The sequence below is a fragment of the Miniopterus natalensis genome, chromosome 1 (genome assembly GCF_054644295.1).
Source record: "Miniopterus natalensis isolate mMinNat1 chromosome 1, mMinNat1.hap1, whole genome shotgun sequence".
In the NCBI taxonomy this organism is placed as follows: Eukaryota; Metazoa; Chordata; class Mammalia; order Chiroptera; family Miniopteridae; genus Miniopterus; species Miniopterus natalensis.
Genome location: NC_142081.1, coordinates 157,817,010 through 157,843,597, shown reverse-complemented (window position 1 = coordinate 157,843,597; position 26,588 = coordinate 157,817,010). Strand labels below are relative to the sequence as shown.

The following is a 26,588-nucleotide window of genomic DNA, read 5'->3' as shown; positions in this document are numbered from 1 at the left end:
TTTTTAATTTTGCCTTTTATAAATTTTTAGAAAAACGTATGCTCTTTCTGTACTTTAGCATGAAAAGTGTTTGTTGTTTAACTTCCAAATAAAAAATAGAATGTTAAGCATACTCTGTATAGTTGATGAACATATATCTCCTATTCAGAAAAAAATCATTGGTATAAATGTCAACAAAAGTAGCAGTAAAATTAATTGAGGTATTACTGTAACTTTGAAAAATTATGTAAGCTGCCCTGGTGTCATGTTCCTTCTATGGAAATGAGGGCTTTGTATTAGCTCAGTGGCCTTCAGATACTTCCTTAGAGTCTTGGATTGAGACTAAGTTTGCATGAGTGGGGTGTCAAACCCCTCGCTTGCTTCAGTCAGAACTCTCTGCTTTATCTGTGTATATATGGCAGTTCCATGGAAGACTTTTGTTTATAAAACTCTAAAAGTAGGCAAAACACTAGATTAGAATTGATGTCCATTATAGCTCTAAATTTTGTAAGCCTCTCACTTAAATCTAATTTTCTTAGAAATGATATTTAAATTTTTATTCTCAGGATGTCTGTTTTCGTCAAACTAGAAGGTGTAAGTTTTTTAATACAGTTGAACAACCTCAACAATAACAACAATAATTGAGCATGTAGGAGGAGACAGGATAGCTCTGGAGTCAGATTCCAGTATATGCCAACATCCTGATGTCACCACTTATTAACTCTTTGAGCTTGGGCTTCTGGTTTAACCTCTTCAAATCTATTTTTTCATCTCTTTTAAAAAGGGAGATAAAATGCATAGTTCATATGGTTATAGCAAAGATTGAATAAGATCATGCATGTAGGAACTTGGTAGGTGTTTAATAATAACAGTCAACATTTACTGGAAACTTTTTATGCTGTGTATACATTTTCTCATTTAATCCTTTCATAATCTCAGAAGAAGCTGAGACACAAAAAGTGAAGTAACTTGCTCAAGGTCAGAGAGTAGGGGGTAGGGTTAGGATTTGAATCAAAATCTAATTTCTTAGTTTTTATTTATTAGAAACAGTTTGTACTAGCCAAGTTATAATTTTATTTTATACCACAGTGTTACTATTAGTTTGTTTATATAAAAATGTTGCAGATTCCAAGATGATCACTTTCTCAGTCAACTGTTAATATATTTCATAAAGATGTTTTGTAGTACTACAAGCTTCATTTCATAAATGAAAAAAAGCCTCTTATAAACTAGGCACATTGAAAGGGTACTGTTGTCATCCTAAGATATTTTTAAAATCTTGATAGACTGCTTGTACAATAAGCCAGTGTTCCCCCAGGGGATGCTATTATTATGATTGCTTGCCATTGGAAAATTTACTGAAACCAGTTGTGACATGTTAATGGCAAAGGAATGCCAGTGAATAAAATTGAATTGCATGTCTGGTAGAACGTGTGCTTAAGAGTTTGTGCCTTCTTCTCCGAAAAGAAATCCTCAGGAGGTTATCTCTACTCAAAACAAACTAAAAATACAAACTTTCAGTTTTAATTAGAGAACAACCACTTTTCTCTTTTTTCCATACCTTAAGACTGCACCAAACTATGGACCTAGAACTTATTTTCATGTAAAGTTTCCCTAAGAGATCTGAGCCACAATCCTAGAAAAGTCCTTGACCAAGTAACTGAACAAATTAGTTCTGAGGCCCTGTAGAATCTCCACCCACATAAGGGCGCCTCAAGTGCATGCCACTGTTTATTTTAGATTTTTCCAGTTTTCTTCCCAAATATATCTGAAAGTGGTAGGTGGTTTCAGTGTTTTCAAAATAGATCCACTCAGAAGAGCCTTTCAGGCTTCGCATTCTGTCTTGGATTTAGAGTTAATATCACCGAATTGTTTAGATCCAACGATGGAGATTAGGGGTGACCTACTGAGCAGATCAGCTGGATATTATCTATTGTTTAGTATGCACAGTTGCACTCGTGTCCTACTTGCTGGTGTCAAAAGATTACTTGTTCTTTTAAATTTAATTCAGGGTAGCAAAATTTATTGGCATCCATGCAGAAAGCATTGTACTAGTTGCTGGGGAAGATATGGATATGCAAATACATCTCTAAATATATGAGAGACTGATTGATGAGTGATACAGAGATAAAAGCCAAGTGCTATGGGAGTATGAAGCTGGGAAGAGAGGTTTAGATTTTCATTATGGTTTCTTACAAAAGAAATATAATCTCTTATTCCTTAAATTGTAATCAGTGAATAGTTCTGGATTAATGAGAGGATATGTGGTAGAATTAAAACAAAACATGTCAGTCCTGTTTTTTATGGATGTGAGAGATACAGAAAAATGAATGAATTTTTCATAATCATTTTTCCATTGTGTATTTAGAAAAAAGTGGAGCCATTTGCCAGTGTCCTTAGTTTTCCATACCCATTCGTTTCAGAAATCAATAAAGTTGCTGTATTTACAGAGGTGAGTAAACTTAATCAACTTTTTAAATCATCTAATTTGTTTAATATAGCACATTAATAAGTGATTAGAATAACTGAATGAGTAGAGTTAGAGAAAATTCTAGCATTCATCTAGTTTTGTTTCCCCCATTTGAAGCTTGGAGCAGTAAGATGACTCATTTATTAGCGAGAGGAAAAGCTGAACTAGAACATTAAGCTCATCATTATTGGCCTGCCACATTACGCTTCTCACAGAAATGAAAGAGAAGCGCAGAATTTACCCTCCTACCGGCTCCTGCTTCCACTCAAACTTCTCACACAGCAATAGAATGATTTTAAAGCAATGGGCCTGCGTAGTGCTGTAAAGACACAGAAACCACACTTTTAAAATTATCTAGTGTGGAAATAAACATTTATTTATCGTGTGTTTATGAATTTGTTTTATAAAGTGTTTTGATTCTTGTCCATCTGTCTCACTTTCAAGGAAAGAAATTCTTTACTTTTTTCCAGAAAAGTAGAGCATATACCTGTTAGAATGCCACAGAACTTGAGTAACTAAGGCAGTACTACATTTTCACGGAAAAACCAAATGGTATAAACGGAACATAGAGAAAGAAAATAACTAATGCTGTGTATTTTTCTTTGAATTTTCAGATAACAGGCTAAATTTTGGTTCTGTCATTTATTAAATAAAAAATTTTTTTCTCGTTGTGGCTGGTGTGGCTCAGTTGTTTGGGCATCGCCCCATGCCCTGAAGGGTCGCCAGTTCAGTTCCCAGTCAAGGCACATGCTGGGATCTCCGGCTTGATCCCTGGTAGGGGGCGTGCAGGAGGCAGCCGATCGATGTTTCACTCTTTGTTGTTTCTCTCTCCCTTTCCCTCTCCCTCTCTCTCTAAAAATAAATTTTAAAAAAATCTTTAAATAAATAAAATTTCACCTTCTGTATTGGTTTGATAAAATGTCTCAATTTATGTTAGCAAAACTAAATATAATTTAATATTTTGCTTTTGGAAGATGGTATATTTATGCTATTAGAGACTTAGGTTGAACCACTCAGTAGGTTCCGCATCCTTTTTTTGTATTTGCTCATGTTACAAGAAATGCCTCAATCATGTACAAACTAAACTTGTTCTGGATGTAATATTTCTGATACATCTCATTGAAAATTGGTGCTTTTTTTTTTTTTTCCAATCCTCACCTGAAGATATTTTTTCCATTGCTTTTCAGAGAGAGTGGAAGGGGGGGGGGGGGGAAACATTGATGTGAGAGAGACATCAATTGGTTGCCTCCCGTACCCACCCTGACCAGGGTCGGGGATCGAGCCTGCAACTGAGGTACGTCCATTGGCTGGAATCGAACCCAGGACCATTCATTCTGTGGGCCGACACTAACCACTGAGCCAAACTGGCCAGGGCAATTGATGCATTTTTAATTAAAAGTAAAAGCCACAATTTTTATTTTGAACTGTGATATTGTTTCTGACAAAATACTTGAAAGCAGACTGAATTTGTTTAAAGATTGATGTTTAAACTATTGTATTTTGGTAGAATGCATCAGAGATTAAAATAGCAGAAAATAATGGAGCTGCCTTTGCAGGAGGAACTAATCTGATTCAGAAGGTACAGTGTTGCTTTCATGTTCATTAGTTACAGAAATTGTTCTGTTATCTTTACTATCCATTTATTTATTGCATGTGGAACATAGCCACTTTATGCATATCTTTTGATAAATGGTTGGTAGAGCTTTATGGTAGGGATGAACATTTTCCTATTCTTTTGTGTTTCAAAATCAAGCTAAGAAAAAATTATCTGGACATTCTGATATTAATTATACTTGAGTTATATTGTGATTGCTCTTTTTCTTGCTACTTGTATGTTGAATATGAGATTTAAATGAAATCCAAAAGGTAGCACACATGGATATCTCTATTCATGTTTTGAAGATCAAATATTTTGCTTCTTTGGAGTAAAAAGTGTGGTTAACTTTAGTAGATCACAAAGAATAGTATCTGACTTCTATAATATGGTACTTTGGGTTACTCTTAACTTTTAATGCCCCACCCCTCACCCCTTCCCATCAGGTCAGAGTGGCATAGGCTCAGCACGGAGGCAACAAATGATTCTGTAGCCTCCCTTGAGAAAATAACAAAGAATTTGTGGATCTTGTTCGAAACAGGGCTTTTTTTTTTTTTTTTTTTAAATAAGTGGGAAGAAGAGGCATGTCTGTTGAATTTTGAGAGTTATTTCTGAAAACACAAATGATTTCCCTTAACAGTCTCTAAAGTCTTTTCCAAATTTAATCATTTAGGTTATAGAATACTTTTTGTTGTTGTTTTCAGAACAGGAAAAAGTGATTGGAAAATTTATCTTTTGTCCCATTTTCAGATTTTGATTTGGGGGAAGTTTTAACTGGGCCCTTCCTTTGGAATGTATAACAGTGCTTGTAGTTTGTTTTTTTCTATCTCAGTAATACTATAAATTTGGTGTGGATTCTGGACTTTTAAGGACAGTCTCCAGAATGATTGTTGGGAATAGAACTAATGGGAAATATGAAGAGATTGTTCTTTTTTACAGATTCTAGGTCAAAGTCAGAGAGTGGTACCCAATTCTTACTGATGTATCATGAATTTTAATAGAGTTATTTTAACTATTAAAAATAATACCACAAATTCTTCAGAGTTTGAGAGTAGAGCTTGGTGTCTGGAGTGAGAGAACTATTCTTACTTAACTTGTATACTGCCTTCCACCTGTTTTCTTCCTGCAAGCATAAGAGTATCTTGTAGAACTGTCATAGCATAAATGGAGTTTAAATAGATACCTCCATTCTTTAAATGTTAAGTAAGAAGTTATTTTTCAAGAAAGTAATAGCAAGAGAGCAGAAAGTGTTCTGCAGCATTAAGTTCATTAAATAAAACATATTTGAAAAAGTAACCCAAATAAGGAAACCAAGTACACTTTGAAATTATTTGATAAATAAAATATTATAGGTACAGAGTTTCTCTTTCAGTGCCCCAGTGATGCTGTTATTAGAGGGGAAAATGCCATCTATATAAGGCATCTTAACCAGTATCATTTTGCAAGTTATCCCCTAGTATCTTTTAAAACTCATCCATGTTATTTTTAGAAGGTACTCAGGTAATGAAGTAAATTCAGTACAGTTTTGTAAGTAGTAATTTGGCTGCAGTTTTCGTTCACACATTCTTTTATTTTTTAACTAGTTTAAATACTAATATTCTTTAGACTTGTAATAGGTGAATGTAGAATAAATTTACTAAACTTTTATTTCTCACGTAAGACCTTTATTCACTAAATTTATTTTCCTTTATTTTGTAATATCACAAGTATGCTTGCTTCTGAGGCATTTTTAAATAATTTTGTTTTTATTTGTCTCTAAAGCATAATTTCATTCTATTTAACTTTTTATTCCATGATGTAATGTTAAGGTTTACTATAGCGTAGCTTTCAAATGTAATTTTAAATTTAATTTAATTCAAAGAAACATGTTTTAGGATTAGTATTGGAAAATCTTGGAGTAAAAATTTCACATACCATTCTTTGACATTTCAAAATAGCCTCTTCCTCAATATTTCTAATGATGAGAGCCCTGGTTCTGGATCCATACTGCCTTTGTTTCAATTCTGGGTCTGCCCCTTTAAGTGCATAGACTGACTCATCCTCCCTAAATCTTCAATTTTCTTATCTGGAATATGTGGTTAATATTATTACTTGCCTCGTAGGGTTATTTTAAAGACTGGATGAATTGACCACATTAAATATTTAGCTGACTGCTTAGCATGTGATTAAGTGCTTGTTCAATGTGAGTTATTGTTAAGAGGAACACAGTATGTTATTTAGAGAGTAAAGAATTTGGAATAGTAACAGGAAGATAAAATTTCAGAGTCACAGCTTAATTTGGCCAGAGTTCAAGTCTTTAGGGTTCACTGTAATCTCAAACCACAACTTTGAATGACATACTGTGGTAAGATTCAAGCAAAAAGAATCACTGGTAAAATATTTGTTGCCTAGGCAGTATTGTTCTAAAAAGTTGCTTCATTTTATAATCAACTAAATTTTTAAATGGAGTATATTGTAGTAGTATAATAATTATGAATGTCTGCCTAAATTAATTTAAAATGCCTTTAAAAACCGATATTATTTGCTCTTAGAATGGGATTAGAGTATGGAAAATAAACTGTAAATGAACTCGTTTTTACAGTTCCATTCTTTTATTTTTAGTTATTGGAGGCAAAGAGAATTTTAGTTTCAATTCTTTGTGAAAATAATTACAAATTCAGTTCTCTTGATGCTCTAACTTTAGAAAGGGAGTGTAGTTGCTAGCTATTTTTCAGCTAGTTGTTACATGTGTCTATTGCAAAATTTTCAGCACGTTTCTTCAGTTTTAGTGGACATATGAATTCATCTTTGAGATTTATGAGCCACATACACATCAGTATGATGTGTTAGCTTCTAACACTTTTATGTAACCTAACCCCACAGAAGAATTAAACCCATTAAATATATATATATTTCAAATGGATGTGACTATTTTTAAGAGAAAAGATCAGAAAATGTTTTGCTTCTAATGGTTTTTATAATTGGGAAACATGTTCATACGACCCTTGTGTTTGAAGGAAAAAAATGTGCATAATGTCTGTTTTCTAAATTATAAAGGAAATTACTACATTATACTTTATTTTCAGAAGGATAATGTTTGTCATATTATCTAAGGTTATCTTTTTTCCTGATTTTTAGATTTTGGATGATGAAATTAAACCAGACTTTTATGTAGCTGTTCCAGAAATGATGCCCGAGCTTAATCCATTAAAGAAGAAACTGAAAAAAAGATTTCCAAAGCTTACTCGAAGTAAGGGAGAATTAATTTTATTATTTCAATATGCTATCAACAACTTTCTAATATATATGTTTAGTTAGAAAACAAAATTGCTAATATATATGTAGAATAAATAATATGTCCTGGTATTTGAATTTTGTGTTACATAAGAACATGCAGATTTGATTTTTTTCCCCCTTTGACATTGATGTTGGTAATCTATTATAATTTAAAACCACTTACTATATAATACTTCAAATTTAGGCCATATTCTAACTTGAAATTAATTGAATGTATTGCCCGCTAGGTATATTATCATCATATTGTTTTATACCTCTTTATCAATATAATATGTATGCTAATTTACATCAACATTCAACACATATATGAATGTTTACAGTGTGCATGGCTCTACAACTTTTCCTCTAAGGAACTTTTCCCTTATGGATATTTGTCCCTTAAAAAATCTATTAAGAGCCCAGCCGGGCGTGGCTCAGCGGTTGAGCGTCGACCTACGATCCAGGCCATCAGGGTTCGATGTGGGCTAGGCAGCCAATCAATGACTCTCTCATCATTGATGTTTCTATCTCTCTCTCCCTCTCTCTTCCTCTCACTGAAATCAATAAAGATATATTTTTTTTTAAAAAAATCTAGTAAGAGAGGTAAGGTTGCTACAAAAATAGCTGTGCTATAAAGTATAAAATATTGAGTGATAAATTCACAAGGTGCTGCAGGTGTTCAGTAGAAGAGGAATTTACACATAGGTGAGGAAATTAGAGGAGGCATTCTGAAGGGGCTGACATTTAAACTGACCTTGAATAATGAATGAGTAGATTAAGGGGAATATTATTTTAAGTATGGAACTGAACCCAAGTTCTCCTGCCTGGCACATCGAATGCCAAACTCATGAGATAGTCACTGGTGAGAAAGTGGTTTATTCAAGTTCTGGCAACTTGAGAAGGTAGGAGACTCCTTTCCCAAAGCCCATCTTAACAGCTCTTGTCAAACTAGCTAATTATATAGAGTAAAAAGGAAGTGGGAGTTGAGTTGAGGGGAGTAGCAGGGGATTTTTCTGTGGAACAGATGTGCAGTTTGACTTGGGTAGTCATCCTGTTCCTGATACTAATTTTGCTCTTTTATGCTCATATTGTGAGTCTGCACATATGGTGGTGACTGGAAAAAAGAACAGTATGCTCTGCTAAGATACTTAACCAAAAATATATGATTTTCAAGCATATAAATTTCTACTTTATTGTTAGTAAACTGTTACTAGGATTTCAAGGTTAGCTTGGCAGTAGCAAGTAGAAAGAATATATTAATCATAGACATTGAAGTAAGTCAGAAATTATAGTCCACGTACAAGAAATATCACTTAGTTCGCTTTAGCTGTATTGAAAGGTACCCCTACAATGATATGAAAGGGAATAATGGGAAATTGTGTTGGAAAGGTAGATTAATATCATGTTGAGAAGGATCAGGAATAAGATCCGAGTAAGCTTGGGCGTTTGTTTTTTTCTTCTGTATGCAGCAGGAATCCCTTAGAAGGTTTTAAGGTGGGAAGTTCTTTAGAGGTTTAATCTTGCAAGAGTTCATAAACTTTTTGGCATCAAACAAAACTAAAGGCAGGGAGATAAGTTTGGGTGCAATTGCCAGAGACTAATAAAGGTAATTGAAAAAACTAAAGTCTTTATAATGAGACTGGAATGAAGAGGACAAATGTCAGATATATTAGGACTGCACTAAGTAGTTAGTAGTGGACAGTTTGGAAGACAGAAAAGGAAGAGTCCAATGATGCTGAGATTTATAGGTGGTACGGGATATTTGCTGTAGATAGATGTTATTTCAAATAAAATTTCACAGTGTAAACGGAACACATATTTTAAAATTGTTTTAGTAGATTGAAGTTCCCATTTCCACTCGAGCTGAAAAATCCTGCTAAAATTCTGCATATGTGGTAGCCACTAACACTAACCTGAATTATAGATTATGTTCTGTACTTTAAGCAATTTCATATGTACTCTCCAATTCTTTTGTTGTACTAGCTTTATTTATTTTTTGATAGCCTGCATTGAATAACACATCCTTACTAGATATTGGAATGAAGTTTGGCACTTTTTATTAGGGATTTTCATTACAGTAGTGTTTGTTGTCATGGAATCAGACTTAATCTTTCCAAAGTAAGACATGAAATTGAACATTATTTTAAAAATTAATCATGAATTACAGTTCAATTTGATGAAAATATTTCTCATAATTTTTTCTAATTAAGTTCAATCTTAACAAAACCAAACAGTACTAAGTACAGTCATTTAAAACTTAAACTACTAAATATATCTGTATTTAGCTAGCTCCTTTCTTTGCAGGGTGAACTGGTTTTTCAGAGAAGTTAATTTTGCCACCTTTGCTCCTTTATCCATTCTCTGAATAACCCTTTAGACCTTTGTTTTTTACAGTCTTGAAGGTTTTTTTAAAATTATGATTTACATCACAAAATTTGGCACTGTTGTTTTTAGTATGAAAGGTTTTCAAATAACTTCATTTCAAGTAAGAAAAGTTTCCCATCAAAATGCTAATTTTTATTAATGGGTTTTCTTTTTACTTTCATAATGAGTCATAGTTTCTGTACACCAGGGTCAAGTTACCTAGGTATGCTCTCCCCCCACCTTTGTTTAACAAAGCATCTTGAAAAAACAGACAGACCTTTTTCCTTCCCTAACTTTTTCTTTTCACCCTCACATGATCTGTGTAACAGCACTGGCAAAACATTTGTGTTCTTTAAACATGAAGACAAATGATTAACCTGTCAAAAGTGTTAAAACAAAGTATACCAGATGTGCATTAGAACAAATGAAGCTTGCATTATGCATTTTCAGAGCTTGTTCAGGTTCTTGTTTAGGAACATTTGATTCCCCTTATATCCAAGAAAAGACTTTAGGGTAAAATACAAATTACATTTTGAGTAAATGGATGAAATTAAAAAACAAACAAGCCCCCACAGCTAAGCTTATTAGTTTCCCATTTTGTGCTACATTTTGTTTTACTAATGGGAGTGTGTGTAACCATCTTGGCTGGATTGAATATTCACATTTTGCAGCGTGTTTAATGTTAGAGCTTTATTTGTTTTATTTTTTATCTTAATTGCTTATGTAACTGTAGGCAAGTTCTCTATTTTTAAATGCACATTTGGATTGTTTTCTTAGTATTTCTTTTTTATTCCAGGAAAAAGACACTTAAAACGTGCTTTTTAAAATTTCTTGGAAGAAAATGGGCTTCATTTTGCTTGTAAACTAGCTTTCCCATCCCCACAATATAAGTGCCCTCAGAAATTCGTTTAACTCTAATATAGATATGTTTTGTTGATATTTTGATATTTTTATTCCTAATTTTATATATTATTTAGAATTTACTTAAACAAAAAATACTGGTATGAAAAATATCTTGACTTACTGGAATAAATTTTCTATTATGCATATTAAACCATGGTAGATACTATAGGATATATGGAAATAGTTGAATTCTTTTAAACCACACTAAGTTATTAGCAGATAGGTGGGAAAGGGACATGATTGAAAAATTGGACCACTGCTGTGTATTTTTCTTAGAATTGAATATCAGTGCTCCAGTTGGAATCTTGTCAAAGGATATTCCAGCAAACTTGTCCAAAGAGTATTCACATCTACTGAGTAGGGGACTGCCTTTTGTAAGAAAGTTGGTAGTGTATCATGTTTGAGAGATGTAAAACTATTGAAATCTAATGTGAAATATTTTTAGCACGTAGACTGACATGGTATTGCTTGCATTATTTAAACAGTTAGAACTCTGGTTATATGAAGAAAAATACTGAAAAAGGAATTTTTGCAGAGTAATCAGTTTGAAATTTTTCTAAATTTTTGCCTCTTGTGCATTAGTTTAAAAAATATTTATGTGTGAAAAATTCTGCTGTGTTCCAAGCCTGGAGTGTGATGGCTGTGAAAAAGACAGACAAGGTCCTTGCTGTCTCCGAGCTAAGAGTTTTGTTTTGTGCAGTAGATAAACTGGCTTAACTAAGCATTTAATCATGCTGGGATTTCTCCAGTTAAATAAACTGAAAACAGAACACATCCCCTAAAACTTTCATTCAATTCAGCTATCCTTTCTAGCTATGACCTTAGTCCTTTCTGTTGTTTCATACAAGTTTTTCAAATAAGTGGTCTTTTGTGATTGGCCGTCTCCATTTCCTTATCAAGTGTTACTCTTCTTTTAACCTTCTCTTCCATATTCAGCTAAAATGTCGCTTAGTGATAATCATGGATCTTTCTTTTGCTGCATTAAGAGATCTGTTCTTAGTTTTTTCTTTCTTAAAACTTTCTTTTCACTATGTAATCTTTTTAAAAAAATTTTTTTGTAAGTTTTTATTGATTTTAGAGAGAGGAAGGGAGAGGGAGAGAGAGATAGAAACATCAATAGTGAGAGTCATTGATTGGCTGCCTCTTGCACACCCGCTGCCGGGGATCGAGCCCGCAGCCTGGGCATGTGCCCTGACTGGGAGTTGAACCATGATCTCCTGGGTCATTGGTTGATGCTCAACTGCTGAGCCATGCTGGCCAGGCTACACTATGTAATCTTAACTTACCTCCTTTCTCAATAGCTATTCCTTCTTTGTCTTCCCTGGTGTCTATTACTCTACTCGCTTCTTCCCTGTAATATTCCCTGGTAAAGAAGAAAAGAGAAAGTACATCAGGGTGAAAACCTGACAATATAGTTTCGTACATGTTATGTTCATTATGGAAATTGAATTAGAGGAAGAGAAAGACAAAGAAGTAAGAACAAAGAAAAGGTAGAAGAACATAAAAGTACAGAGAAAAAAGGAGAGCAGTTACATAGCAATGAGAGATAGCAAAGCCCTAGAAATAACAGTGAAGATTTAACATCGGGTTATACTGAAAAACAGAATAGAATAGTGGTTAACATAGACCTCTCTCAGACTTGACTTTATCACTTACTGTGCCCTTGAACAAATTTTTTTAAACAGTTTTGTGCTTCTGTTTATTCATCTACAAAATGGGTTTTATGCTCCCCATAGTGTTTTTAGTATAATGTATTCAAGAGCTTCTCACAGGCTGGGTATATAGCAAGTTTGTAATATATGTGCGCCTTTGTTATTATTGACTCCCTACAAGTCCTAAAGTAGCTTTCATGCTCCATAATTACTTTATAACTCATTCTTTTTCATGTCTTCAAATATCATTTTTACCTTCATAACTCATTTATTGAGTGCCTACTATGTCCCAGGCAGTACACTTAGTACTGAGGATTGAAAGATGATAGTTCCCATCTTTAAGGAGATAAAAATTGAATAGTGAGAGAAATGAGAACAAAGTGCTGCACTAAAATGGAGAAAGTATTCCTGTGGAAAAGTACAAAGTGCTAAGAGGAATGAGGGACTACTTTGTAGAATCAGATTATATAAAGAAGGTACCATCTACATTGAGCATTTAAGCATGAAGAGGCGCTTTCTTTCCTGACGTGCATGGGGAGAACATCGCAAGTAGAGGAAGTGGCCTATCCTAATGCAGGAAAGCGAAAGTGAGCCAGTCATGTTCCAGAAGTTAGAAGGAGTTTTCTGTTGTTTGGTACATAAAGTGTCATCAGATAGTGGTGTTCAGCGAGCTTAGACAGTGATAGGCAGTGGGCCAGATCGCGGAAGGCTTTGTGTGCCTTGGAGGTTAGATTTTATCCTGTATGCAGGTCCGAGCCGTTGAAAAATACTGCTCAGGAGAATGATGGAAGATTGGCTCATTAGAATGACTACTTGTGACAGCTGTGTAAGTGAGACAGTGGTGGTTTGAGGAAGATGAAACCTTAAGAACAAAGACAAGTGAGGCCAGTGCAGTAGGCTAGGTAAAAGGCAGAATCTGAACGGAGGCCGTGATGACGGAGAAGGAGGAGGCTGTGGTGGGATACGGAGGAGGTAGACTCAGCAGGAGTTATTGATTAGCTGTGGGGGTAGGGGAAAAGGAGGACTCTAGAATGATTCCCTGATTTCTGTCTTGAGTAGCCCAATGAATACTATTTTAAAGAGAGATATACAGAAGACGAAGCAGATTTGGACATGATAATATCATGAGGTGAGGTAGGGCGGATGAGATAGGCTGGCGCAAACTTACTGTTTTCCTTGAAGTCAGCCAGTATGTAGATGAAGTAGGCTGCGATAGGTAAATATGTACATTGTAATCTCTAGGGCAAGTAAAAGTCACATACACAGAAAGAGATAGACCTTCAAACTAAATAGAGGAATAGAAATGATATGCCAAAAACTTTTTGTTTCAGACAAAAGAAGGCATTAAAGAAAGAACAGAGGAACCAACAAGATGAGACGAATAGAAAATAAAGACCTAAATCCAGCCATAGCGATGGTTAGGTTAATTGGAAATGGAATAAACACTTCAACCAAAAGGCAGAGATTGTAAGATGACAAAAAAGCAATCCAATTATATCTTTTCTACAGGAGACACACTATAATGAAACACAAGTAGGCTGAAAATAAAATGAAAAGCAAAGATATACCATGAAAACAGTAAGTGTTAGAGAGTTGGGTTGGCTATATTAATACCAAACAAAATAGACTTTTAAGACAAGGAATTTACTAGGAAAAAAGATATCTTACAATAAAAAAGGACATGTTCATCTAAAAACAGAGCCACAAAATACATGAAGCAAAAACTGAAAGAACTGAAAGAGAAATAGACTGATCATCAAGTATAGTTAGAAATTTTAATATTCTATTCCAAGTAACTGATAGAATATATAGATAGAAAATCCATAAAGATATAGAAGACTTGAATAATGCTATCAACAAATTTGGCCTAATTAATATTTATAGAACACTTCATCCAACAATAAAAGAAGTGCTGTTTGGTCTACACTTTTAAGTGTACATGGAACTTTCACCAGATTAGACCAGACCATTTACTGGGTTATAAGGCAATTCTTAATAAATTTAAAAGTATTGAAATCATACAGAGAATGTTTTCTAATCACAGTAAACTTAGAAACCAAAAGTAATATGAGAATTCTCCAAATACATTAAAATTAAAAAACCTATTTCTACATAACTGGTAGATCAAAGAAGAAATTCCAAAGTAAACTAGAAAATGTCTTGAACTGAATGGCAGTGAAAACAACACTACAGAACTTGTGGGGTGCAGCTAAAGCAATGATGTAAGGCACCATTGTAATCTGCAAAGGGAAATTTATAGTGTTAAAGTCTGATTGGAAAAGAAAGGTTTAAAATCATTGTTCTAAGCTTTAACCTTAAGAACCTAGGAAAAAAGAAGCAAATTAATAAAAAGAAGAAAATAATAAATACCGTGGCAGTCAATGAAACAGAAAAAGGACAAACTAGAGAAAAGCAATGAGAGGAAAATGGATTCACTGAAAAGATCAATAAAATTGATAAAATTTTAGCTGGACTGATTTTTTAAAAGAGAGAACACAGATTGTCAAGATCAGGAATGAAAGGGGGACCTCAATACCTAAACCATAGCCATTAAAAGATAATAAGATGATATTATGAACAACTTTATGCCAATAAATGTGACAACCTGCATGAAATGGGAAAATTTAAAACTTATGAATTGTTTATTTCTGGAATTTTCCATTTAGTATTTTTGGACTACAGTTAACCATGGGTAATTGAAACCATGGAAAGCTAAATGGTGGATTATGGGGGACTACTGTATTAGCATTTTACTGTTTAATATTATACTGTCATACTGGTTAGTACTCAATTACGTCAGAATGTGATATTAAAAAAACTTTGTATTTTTCAGTAGATGTTTCCTCTTCACATCCCTTTTCCCAATTAGATTTGAAGCTTCTTGTGGGTAAAGTGCTCCTTTGCCATACCAGACAACTCAGATGATCCTTAGAAGTAATATATACTGAGTGAATATTATGCTTTCTATGTAATGAGATTTAAAAATAAATTTATTGAATTTATCAGGATGACATTGGCTAATAAAAGTATATAGGTTTCAGGTGTACAGTCTACAACACATCATCTGTATACTGTATTGTGTGTTCCCCACCCCAAGTCAAATCTCCTTCCATCACCATTTATCCCCCTCTACCCTCTTCTCCCTCCCCCACCCCCTTCCCTCTGGTAATCACCACACTGTTGTCTGTGTCTATGAGATTTTTTTTTTTGCTTAATTCCTTAGCTTTTATCACCCAGCTCCACAACCCCCCCCCCCCCGTCTAGCAGCTGTCAGTCTATTCTCTGTATCTATGAGTCTGTTTCTATTTTGTTTATTTTGTTTATTAGATTCCACACCTAAGTGAAATTATATGGTATTAAATTTGAGTTAAAATTTTAATGACTAAAGATAAGGAATATTAGCTTATGTTTGGAGTCTCCTGTGTGATCCTTTGAAAATTCTTAGTTTTTACCTTGATTTCATTTTTCTCCTTTCTATATTTAATTGCATCCCTTTTTTTCTACTTTAATGGATGACAAAGTGACATTAGAGTCCAATAAATTAAGTTTTAATTCTTAACTCTTTTTTTCATGCCAGCTTCTTTACAGTCATGAGCTCTGTCATTCACTGTGATGTCATTTCCACTGCTAAATCTTGCTACTTTTCCTAGCTCCTTACCTTCCTTATAGTAAGGCAGATCAGGTGAATTTTACTCAAAGGTAGGTAAAATGTTCTTATAGACTTCAAGACTCCACTGTTACCTTTTATTATGGATTATTTTACAGATTTTATTTTATTTTGTCATCAATGTTTCTAAAGTAGACAAGCAGCATCATTGGATATACTTATTTATTTAGTAGTTATCTATTACAGTGCAACAATATTACAACAAATTTAGTGGCTTAAAACAACACACCTTTACTGTCTCAGCTTCAGGGTCTCATAAAGCTCCAGTCAAAGTGTGGACTAGGGCTGTGTTCTCATCAGAAACTTAACAGGGGAAGGATCCGCTTCCACATTCATGTGGCTTTTTGGCAGAGTTCAGTTCCTTGCAGGCAGCTGGACTGAGGGCCTCAGTTTCTTACACTGTGGCCATCTTCATGTGCACCTTATAACATTGCAGCTACTTCTTCACAGCCAGTAGGAGAGTCTCCTCCAAGATAGGCATTGCGGTTTTATGTAAGGTAATCATGTACACATAATCATCCTGTTGGTAAGAGCAAATTGCAGGTCCCATCCACACTCAAGGGGAGGGGATTACATTAGGACATGAACACTGGGAAATGGGGCCACCCTAAAGTATCTCTGCCACAACTTATTTACTATATCTTAACACGAGATTTAGCTTGTCTTATTCAGTAATTTTTGCTACTTGTTTAGATGGAGTGATTGACTTTGGATTTCTTATTTTTCTAACCAGATTCTATTGGCCGTGACATCCCCAAAATGCTTGAGTTATTTAAAACTGGAATTGAAATTAAGGTAGATGAAGAAAGGGAGAACTTTCTCAAGACCAAAATAGCAACAGTAAGTAACAGTGGAAATTATTCAATAATTGCCTCCCCCCTTTTTTTGCTTAAGTGATTCATTAATAATTTATAATATACCAGTCCTTTGAACTTGTTCTTGTTACTAGCATTAGGAGTGGCACTAAATATACACATAGATAATTTCTTTATTGATTGGACTCATAAATGTTAATGGTACCATAGAACTTCTTCCGAGTTGTGTGCCATCCACTAATATTTACTTGTACTTTGCCTTATTTGATTATTCTATATGTTATTTTTGTGCTCTAATATTTTAAGCTTATTTGGAAATAGGGTCTAGATCTCATATATGTCCTGTAGAACTTTGCATAATGCTGATCCCACAGTAGGTATTTAATACTACTTTAATGGAATTGAGTTAACTTGCTTTATTTTTGTGAGTTATTTCTGATTATCTCTCAATGGGTTTTAAAAACGTTTTGCTTATTTACAGAAGATGCTAGAAATCAATTTTCAGAGGTACTTTTAGGACACTACTATAGATCTGTCAAATTTTTATAGGATTGTGTTTTTAAATACATAGCTATTTGCTAATATCTTTTTTATACTAAAGAATCTCTAAAATACCTATTTAATATGTGTAGTTTTGTTCCTGTGCAATAACTAGAGGGACAATAGTTATATTGATAGCAAAATTCAAATTGCCTGCCAAGTACCAGGCACTATTCTAAACACTTTTTATATATTCTGTCTCTTAATCCTCAAATCTGTGGGAGGTAAATTACACCATTTTATAGATGAAGGCATGGAAGCCCAGAGAAGTTAAATACTTTTTCCAAGACCTCATAGCCAGTATGAGGCAGAGTAGGTGTTTGAACCTTGGCAGCCTCTCTCCTCGGGAGTCCAGACTCTTTACCTCTATCATCTAGCCTCACGGCTGGAATTATCTGAGCAGCTAGTACTCCTCCCATCCTGCTCCTGAGAGGAATTCTGCATGATAGCCAACAGGTCCGAGCGAATTGAACTGTGCCCTCTGTAGATCATCAGAAGTACAGAATAGGTGCTCAGCTACTTTTATGGAAGGAAAACTTGTTTTAGAAAGGGGCAAAACAGGTTTAATCCAGCCGTGTACTGGGAAACTGCGCACCGCTGTCATTACCATCAAAGCTCAGCTCCAGTTCATTTGGCGTTGAGCTGTGCCAGGATCTGATGGAGGAATTGCCTTGCTCCCCGAAGGCGCTTGGTAGTGCTTCTTGTTTCCTAGGGATGACAACTTTGTAATGTAAAAAACATAAAAAGACAAAAACAGATTTTAAGAGAATATTATATAGGGACATGGGTTTGAATACCAGCCCTCCTACTTAAGGAATGACAGACTTTAAACAAGTTTCTTAATGTTGTGTTTCAGATTTCCTCATCTATAAAATTTATATGTTAATGTCTGTTTCACATTGTGGTTTTAGAGATTAAATAAATTTTAAAATGGTAGCAGCTATTATCGTTACTCTTTTGGCTGGACTTTTTGGTACCATAGAATATGTTTATAAGACTCTTTATAGCTAGGTTTTTTTCTTTTTCTTAACTAATGTTTCCAGTATGTTCAGTGGTTAATAATTTATATAGATGCTGACACAGTATACAAAACCATGGCATCTTACTCGTTCTTTTCACAGATACCATAATGATTAAGACATGGGTTGCCCATCAGACTGCCTGGATATTTTAGAGATATAATGCTTTTTCATAATGAAAAAGGAATTATTCTGTGTGTTTAAAGAGAATCTTTTTGAATACTACTTAAATATTGTGGCATAATAATGGGTTTCAGATTCATACTTCTGAATCAAATCCTAGTTCCAGATTAGAACTGTGCCACCTTGCTCTCTGAGCTTCAGTTTTCTCTCATATCCTCTATATGTAAAATGAGGTTAATAATGATACATACTTTCTAGGCTAGGGAGGAGTAGATAAAATGATGTAGAAACTGTTAAAGACTTCTGCTTTGGGTTGAAATGGAGTAACAGGGACCTGATTTTCTCACCTACTAAAGCAATTAACATTACCTTGATACCAAAACCAGGCCAAAAAAAAAACAGTCCAATATTATTCATGAATAGAGATGTTAAAATTATAAACTCAATAATAAAACAATCCTCTCTGAAAAATCAGCAAAAGATTCTTACACACTTCACCGTGTAACAAACACATGGCAAACAGGTGACAAACACATTGGAAGATGCTCAGCATTATTAGTCTTTAAGGAAATACAAATTAAAACCACAATGACATATCACTACACGTCCATTGGAATAACTAAAATAAAAAAGATTGACTATACTAAGCGTTGGTGAGGATGTGGAGGGACTGGACTGCGCACACCCTGCTGTGGGGATGTAAGACACTGCTGCCGCCTCTTTGGCAGCTTGGCAGTTTAGGAAGTTAACATCCACTTCTTATATGATCCCACCGTTCCACTCTAGATAGTTACTCAGGGGAGATGAAAACATATCTCCATACAAAAACTTGTAAACAAATGCTTATGTCAGGTTTATTTGTAATAGCTAAAAATGGAAACATTTTTCATATCCAGTGACAGATGAATGTATGACAAACTTCGCTATATCTCTATAATAGAATATTCTTTAGTAATAAAAAGAAACTACTGGTACATGCTTTAACATGGATGAATTTTAAAATAATTATGCTGAGTGAAAGAAGCCAGACAAAAAGGAGTATATACTGTATGATTTTATTTCTATAAAATTCTGGCAAATACAAAATAATATATAGTGACAGAAAGCAGATTGATAGTTGCCTTGGGGAAAAGGGTAGGAAGGAGAGATGATGAAGGAGCACAGGTAATTTTGAGGATGCTTGACATGTTTGTTATCCTGACTGGTGATGGTTTCATGAGTGTGTACATATTTGAAAAGTTAATAAATTGACAATTTAAGGTTATGCAGCAGATCCCATAGAATACTATTTACAAGTAAAAAGGAACAAACTATGGATACATGCTACATTATGGATGAACCTCAAAAACATTATGCTCAGTGAAAGAAACCAAACACAGAAATCACTTACTGTATGCTACCATTTATATGAAATATCTGGAAAATGTATTTCTTTTTAAAGACAAAAGGTATATTAGTGGTTGCCTGGGCAGGGGGCGGGAAGAAACAGGCATAACAGTAAATGTGCATAAGTGATCATATTAGGTTGATGAAGACATTTTAAAACTGGCTGCTGATAATGGTTGCTCAACTTGGTAAACTTATTGAAAAACAATTGAATTGTAAATTAGAAAATGGTGAATAATATGAAATGCAAAATATGCCTCAATAAAATTATTGAAAATAAGCAGTGAGTCAGGAATATCTCAGTAAAGTTGTTCAAAAAGGAATAAAAATCTGTTAACCATTGTATCTAGTACATTACAACTATCCCATAGAAATATTGGTTGTAATTATCAGAGAGAACAGATTTTTTTAAAATCTTCAGAGAATTTTTTTTTCATTGATTTTTAGAGAGAGTGAAAGAGAGCGAGGTGGGGGGAGAGAGAGAAACATCGATTTAAGAGAGATGCATCGATTGGTTTCCTCCCACATGCACCCCAGCTGAGGCTGGGGATCAAACCTGCAACCTCAGTGCTTGGGCCAACACTAACCACTGAGCCACACTGGCCAGGGTGAGAACAGATGTTTTTTAAAAAACATTTCAAAGCACAGTAATATAGCTTTCTTAAAAGTTTTAGATTTCCCTGAGTGATACTCTTCTTACTATATAGTTGGAAATACTGAAGATGTTTGTTGTTGCCACCTGTATGATATTAGAATTGGATTTGGTATGAATATGGAGATGAAAGGCAACTATCACAGTCCTCATTTGGGAAGAGGTTCTCCTTTAGGATACAAGGAAGGTGTCAAGACCATGGTCAAGAGACGATAGCCCATGGATCAAATCCAACTGTGACTCATTTTTATGTAGTCTATGAGCTAAAAATGGTCTTTACTGTTTTAAATGGTTGTAAAAAACAAAATAAAACAAAGAATTTGCTACAGAGATCATATGAGCCCACAAAGCCTAAGGTATTTAATATCTGACTCTTTAGGGAAAAAGGTTTGCTGACCGCTAATCTAGAAATATGGTTTTTGGGAGAGCGAAATGTACTGTATTAATTTTGTGTTTTTATTTGCCTGTACAAGAGAGACTATTTTAAGTTTAGTTGAATCATCTTGATGTCCCTTGTTACAGTTCTGCAAAGAGTCTGCACTGCCACATTGCTTCGTGATCCATTTCTACTGTTGATGTAATGTGAAATTCATCTTGAGTAGTTTAAGCTGGTTTTCCTTCTGTATCAAAGTGATAAATACAGTCAGTTTAATTATCTTTTATAGTTATCTGACTTGAGGATTAGCACCTTGGGTATGAGAGCTCAGCCACTTATGATGCCTTTGTATATCAGAACTGTACTAACGTGCTTTAGCCAGTATCAAACATTTGTGAGCAGTACTTGCAGGTAAATTGGTTTCGTTTTTCTTTCCTACCATTTGTACCTATGATTTACATACTTATAAAATTGGTTATGTATATGTCTACATGCTATCGGATTAAATGCTCAGTGAAAATGTCATTCACAGGATAACTTTGGACATCATGGAGACAGACAGTTTATAACTGATTGTAAAAGAATATTTTTTCAGTATTTCCTTTTTCAGTTATATTGCTATCGTATAGTTACCATTTATTTTCTCATCATGAAGAATGAATTGGTTGGGATAAGGGAAAGATCTTAAAGCATAAAACTAAAAATAAAGGTTTACTGGGAGAAGAAACATATTTCTACAACTGAACCCTAACTTTTTTTTTTTTAAAGTCATTGATCTTTCCATGAAAAGAAAATGAAACTAAGACAGATTCTCAAAAAAATGAAGCTGAGGCATAATATGTACCTGTCAAGTATATATATTCTAAATAGCAGTTTAATTTCAGATAGTAATTAAATAATTTTAAAATGATTTATCCAAGTTTATAATGTAGAAAACTATAATAGCCATAATTTTGCTGCCCAGGTAACTGTTGACATTTAAAATTTTTCAAATTGATATATGCACTTGGTTAATTTCAGTTTATAAAAATATGTAAGGAAACACTAAAGCCCTTTTCTCTGCAATTGTTTCCTTGTGGGACTTCTATTAATAGTTTTATTTTTGTCCTTCCAGAAATGTTAAGACATAAACATAAACACCCTCTAAAAAGTCATGTATGTGTAAGATTTTATGCCACAAACACTGTGCTGTACCTTTTCCCCCAATTTAATATAGCATAGATGTCTTCAAAGATGCAGAGACCTGCCATGCTGCTGTGTTCTTTTTGTTGTTGTTAACCCTCACCCAAGGATATTTTTCCATTGATTTTTAGAGAGTGGACGGGGGGGAGGAGAGAGAGAGAGAGAGAAAGAGAGAGAGAGAGGGAGGAAGAGAGAGAATGAGAGAGAGAGATCAATGGGTTGCCTCCCACATGTGCCCTGACCAGGCCAGGGATGGAACCTGCAATCCAGGTATGTGCCCTTGACCAGGAATCGAACCCGAGACCCTTTGGTCTCGGGCCGATGCTCTAACCACTGATCACACCAGCCAGGGCTGTCACGACCTTTTTAATGGCTTCGTAGAGTTATATTCCATTGTGTGCATGTTCCATAATCAGTTCCCCATTGATAGTTTCCAGTTTGAGGCTATTACAAGTGATACTGCAATGACATGCTTATGAATACAAATTGCCAGTTTTTTTTACAAGTATACTTATAAGGTAAATTTCTAGAAATAGGATATATGTTGAAAATTTTATCATAAATATTACCCAATTACTCTCTGAAATGTTTGCACCAATTTATAATTTATCCAATATTGTGTTAAAATACCTCACACCCTTACCAGCATTTGATATCATAAAACATAATCATTTTGTCAGTTCGTTGGGTGATATGTTACTGGTGTGTGTGTGTTTAGTAGCTTAAAGATTCTAGGGTGAAGTGAACATTACCATTGTTTTCTTCTTAGGACAAAATCATCTGTTCTACTTCTTAAGATTTTAAGTTTCCTCATCTATCCCCCATTCTTATCCTTACCCTTTCTTCTCAAATACAGTATTCCTAGGCCTGACCTGATTCTCTACCTCTCTCTCTTTTTTTGTGGGGGGTCCTGTGACTCCCTTTACTGTGGACACCATCTGGCTTACCTCTGCCATGACTTGCTTTGTTTACTAGTGCCTACTCAATGGAATTGACAAGAGCCATGTTCATAGAAGGTGAGCTGCCCATAAAATTGAGGTGTTCACAAACACAGATTGCCTGGTATCCATTAACTATGGAAAACAAATACTTTTCTATCCAGTGTTTACGACTGATATTTTTTCTGACCCATGATGTATTAGAGATTTTTATTGTATTCTATATATTTTTAAAATTATCCTCATTTATTGACTTTTCTTAAACTTTATTCTCTGAATAGGAAAAATTATTATTAACTCATTTATAATCTAGCCAGAAAAAGCAAAACAAAAAACAACCAAATTAATGTGCAAGTTCTGTTTAACAAATATTTATTAAGTAGTACTGACTCTGTACCAGGCACAGTGTAATGCAAAATAGAATAAGACCTTTTTTCTTAAGAAAGACATGTGTGGTAGGAGCTACATATGGGAATAAATTATAGAAAAGTGTGATAATAGAAATATATATATAAGATAGAAGGAAGTTGCAGAAAAGAAGCAATGATTGATGTGTAATTATGGCATGGAGTAGATCAAGGACTATTTCTAGGAGTTTGAAAATATACACCAGGTAAATTTAGAGTCATTATTTCATATTTTAAAATAATATGTAAGATGATGAATGGACTGCTTTACATCTATATTGGTTCAGGTGTTTTTAAAGGGACCAAATAACAGTGATTTAATCATGACAGAAAGTTATTTTTCTCCCAGTTTGAGCTGGTGTGCAGCTCAGGGTTATTCTGCTGCACAAAGTTAACCGGGGATCAAGGTTCCTTATCTCTCTGTTTTTATTTTTTAAATTTTATTCTGTGTAGATGAATCTTGCTGATACCAAATCTGACTTATAGCCAGTGTGAAGGAAGCAAGAGGAGGTGGACAGCGAGCAGCTTTCTTTCAAGCCTGTGAACCATTGGCCTCATTACTTCTGTCCACATTTCATGGTCCAGAGTTAGTCATGTGGCTTAGCTGAAGGTCTTAGCTAAAGGCTGGATGGCCATGTGCCCAGCTAAAACTTTATGTAAAAGAAGAAGGGAGGCCCTGGTGTGGTAGCTTAGTTAGAGTGTTGTCCATCCCCATATGCCAAGGTTGTGGGTTTGATCTCTAGTCAGGGCACATACAAGAACCAACCAGTGAATGCATAAATAACTGGAACAACAAATTGATGATGTTTCTCTCTTTTTCTTCCCACACCCCTCCTCTCTAAAAATCAGTAAATAAAAAATAAAAGAAGAGGAGATGGATTTTGGAGACAAAGTTTTGCCACCCTTTAGGAGGAGCCAAGAAACAAGAAGGGGTATGTGTGTGCAGGGAAGAGATTAACCAAAGAACTAATATGCATAACCTATAGGTACAAACAATAGTGTGGTGAAGGCCTGGGGAGGGGGCGGGAGCAGGTGGAGGGGGTAAATGGGGAGAAAAAAGGGGACATCTGTAATACTTCCAACAATAAAGATTAAAAAAAAGAGAAAGAAACCTAAAAGAATAAGAAAATAAAAGCTAGGAATATTTGTTCATGTGTTTATTTCTGTATCCCCAGTTCCTGGAATAGTGTGTGGCAAATAGTAGCTGTTCAGTAAATAATTGTTGAATGAATGAATGTACTAATGTACAAATATACAAAAACTGCCAATTGAAGATCAGTTAGAAATTACTAAAAGATACTGTTCTACATAATATATAATGAATTAGTGTTTTGTTTCATAAAAATTTGACTGATTTACACTAAACTTTTCAACCAATCCTTATGGAGTAATATAGAAAGTAAAAAATTTAATTTCTGGAATTTCACAAAATGAGTCAGAACGATCCTGACCTCTATTTATTATGGGAATACTTAGCCAGGTGTATATTTTGACATTTCACAAGAAGATTAAGCAGTGTTCAGATGTTATAGCATACACCTGCCATAATAAAGACTTTGAAGTAATTTTCAAAGGGTGCCTGTTAGTATTTTATAACATACCACAAGTCCATTTTATGTTACCTTTGAGGCTCTCAGAACCTGCTTTGTTTTTTTCTCACTGATGGATTCCTTGTGTGATTTAAGATACTTGGCCTCCAGCCCACTCTTCCAGAACACTTGTAAGGGTAATTTTAAGCCATTTGCATTGTTGATTGGCTTTCTTAACTTGTCCTTTATTATAAGGTAAAAGTTCTTTCTAATTTTCTGTTAGTATTGACTTTACCCTTTTACAGGAGGCACATGTAATACTTTTATATTTGACAAAACCTAAAATGGTCTCTCTCCTTTCACTTTGGTTAATGTTAACTGCCTCACATATTTCAAAAACAAACAGATGTGATAACGCTGTAATAAAATATGGCACATTAAGACGTGTAATAGGAAGCATTTATCCAGAAGAGAGGACATGAACTGTAGATTAAAGGAAAATTTGGAATGTGCTTATTTGGTGTATTTAACCTATCATAGTATTTAATACCAGAATAAATTATATGACTCTCATGGCCTGTTATATATACTCCCGAAAGAGCCTATAAAATCCAACCCATGTTTTTGTATATCTTTTCAAACAGCAACTAGCTAACTTTTATGCTTGAAACTAGTTAAATAGAATCTCACATATGTTGAAGTATTTCAGCAAACATAGATTTGCATTATAATGCACACTGGAGATTTTAAAGAGTATGGTGTACTATGAAGTCTTCTTAGTTTCAGGTTATTTTTTGTAGTTTTGGCCCCTTTATAAGTGCTTTGCTGTCAGCACAGCAACTTGGTAGAATTTTTCATACTTTATAACAAGTATTTGGCCTTCAAAAGAATGTTTAGTGAAGACCTGCTATCTAGTCCAATCAACTTTCTATTTTAATTTTGCACTCAAAATAATTCAAGTATACATATACCTACAAGTGAGGCTTTTTAAAAAGACTTTCCACTATAAAAATTTTCTGAAAACCATAAAATTAGGAATTTTGATGTTTTATCTTCATTTTATTTTAGAACATTGGAATGCCCAATGTCCATAGCACTTTAGAAAGGAAACTTTAAAGAGAAGTTAAACCGTATTCATAACATTTCAGGTAAGAAAGTAATGAAATATCACACATTTTCGTAGAGTTTATTGCTTCATAAAGCCTGACCTGTAGTTAAGGTGGTATTTGTAAATATCTTCAATGTCTGCATATCTTTTCAATTCAGTTTTTATTTTGAAAATTTTTAAATGAATGGAAAAGTTGAAAAAATAGGACAGTGAACACCTATCTGCTCATCATGGCTAGAGTCACCAATTTTGTCACAATTTGTTTAGAAAAACTAGTAAAAGTAGTTTGCTTAGAGAAAATAGATACTCTGTTTTCTGAACCACTTAAAGTTAAGTTGCAGACATTATAACACTAGTATACTATAAAGTCCAGTAAAGGAAATAAAGTATTCTAAAGAAATGATATACTTTCAAAACACCCATGTATGCCACTCATTCTGTTTTAGCTTAGAATCTTACTATTTCTATACTTTTATTAATATGTAATTAGAACATAAGATCTCGAATAATGTGGAATGGGGAAGACTTCTAAATATGATTGAAATTTTGAAGAACATTTTTAAAAAATGTATCATGTAATAGCCTGGCTTTGACATGACATATCATAGCATTAAAGGAAAAACAACTGT

General features: G+C 34.2%; 1 protein-coding gene across 1 annotated transcript in view; it reads left to right on the top strand.

Moving 5' to 3' along the window:
• Window positions 1–26,588, top strand: part of MRPL1 (mitochondrial ribosomal protein L1) — a 46,387-nt gene that overhangs the window by 11,596 nt on the left and 8,203 nt on the right. Inside the window, exons 4-7 of the mRNA XM_016207517.2 lie at window positions 2,348–2,431; window positions 3,957–4,028; window positions 7,161–7,272; window positions 16,618–16,724. Coding sequence (XP_016063003.1) covers window positions 2,348–2,431; window positions 3,957–4,028; window positions 7,161–7,272; window positions 16,618–16,724 — 375 coding nt within the window. The remainder of the gene's footprint in view (window positions 1–2,347; window positions 2,432–3,956; window positions 4,029–7,160; window positions 7,273–16,617; window positions 16,725–26,588) is intronic.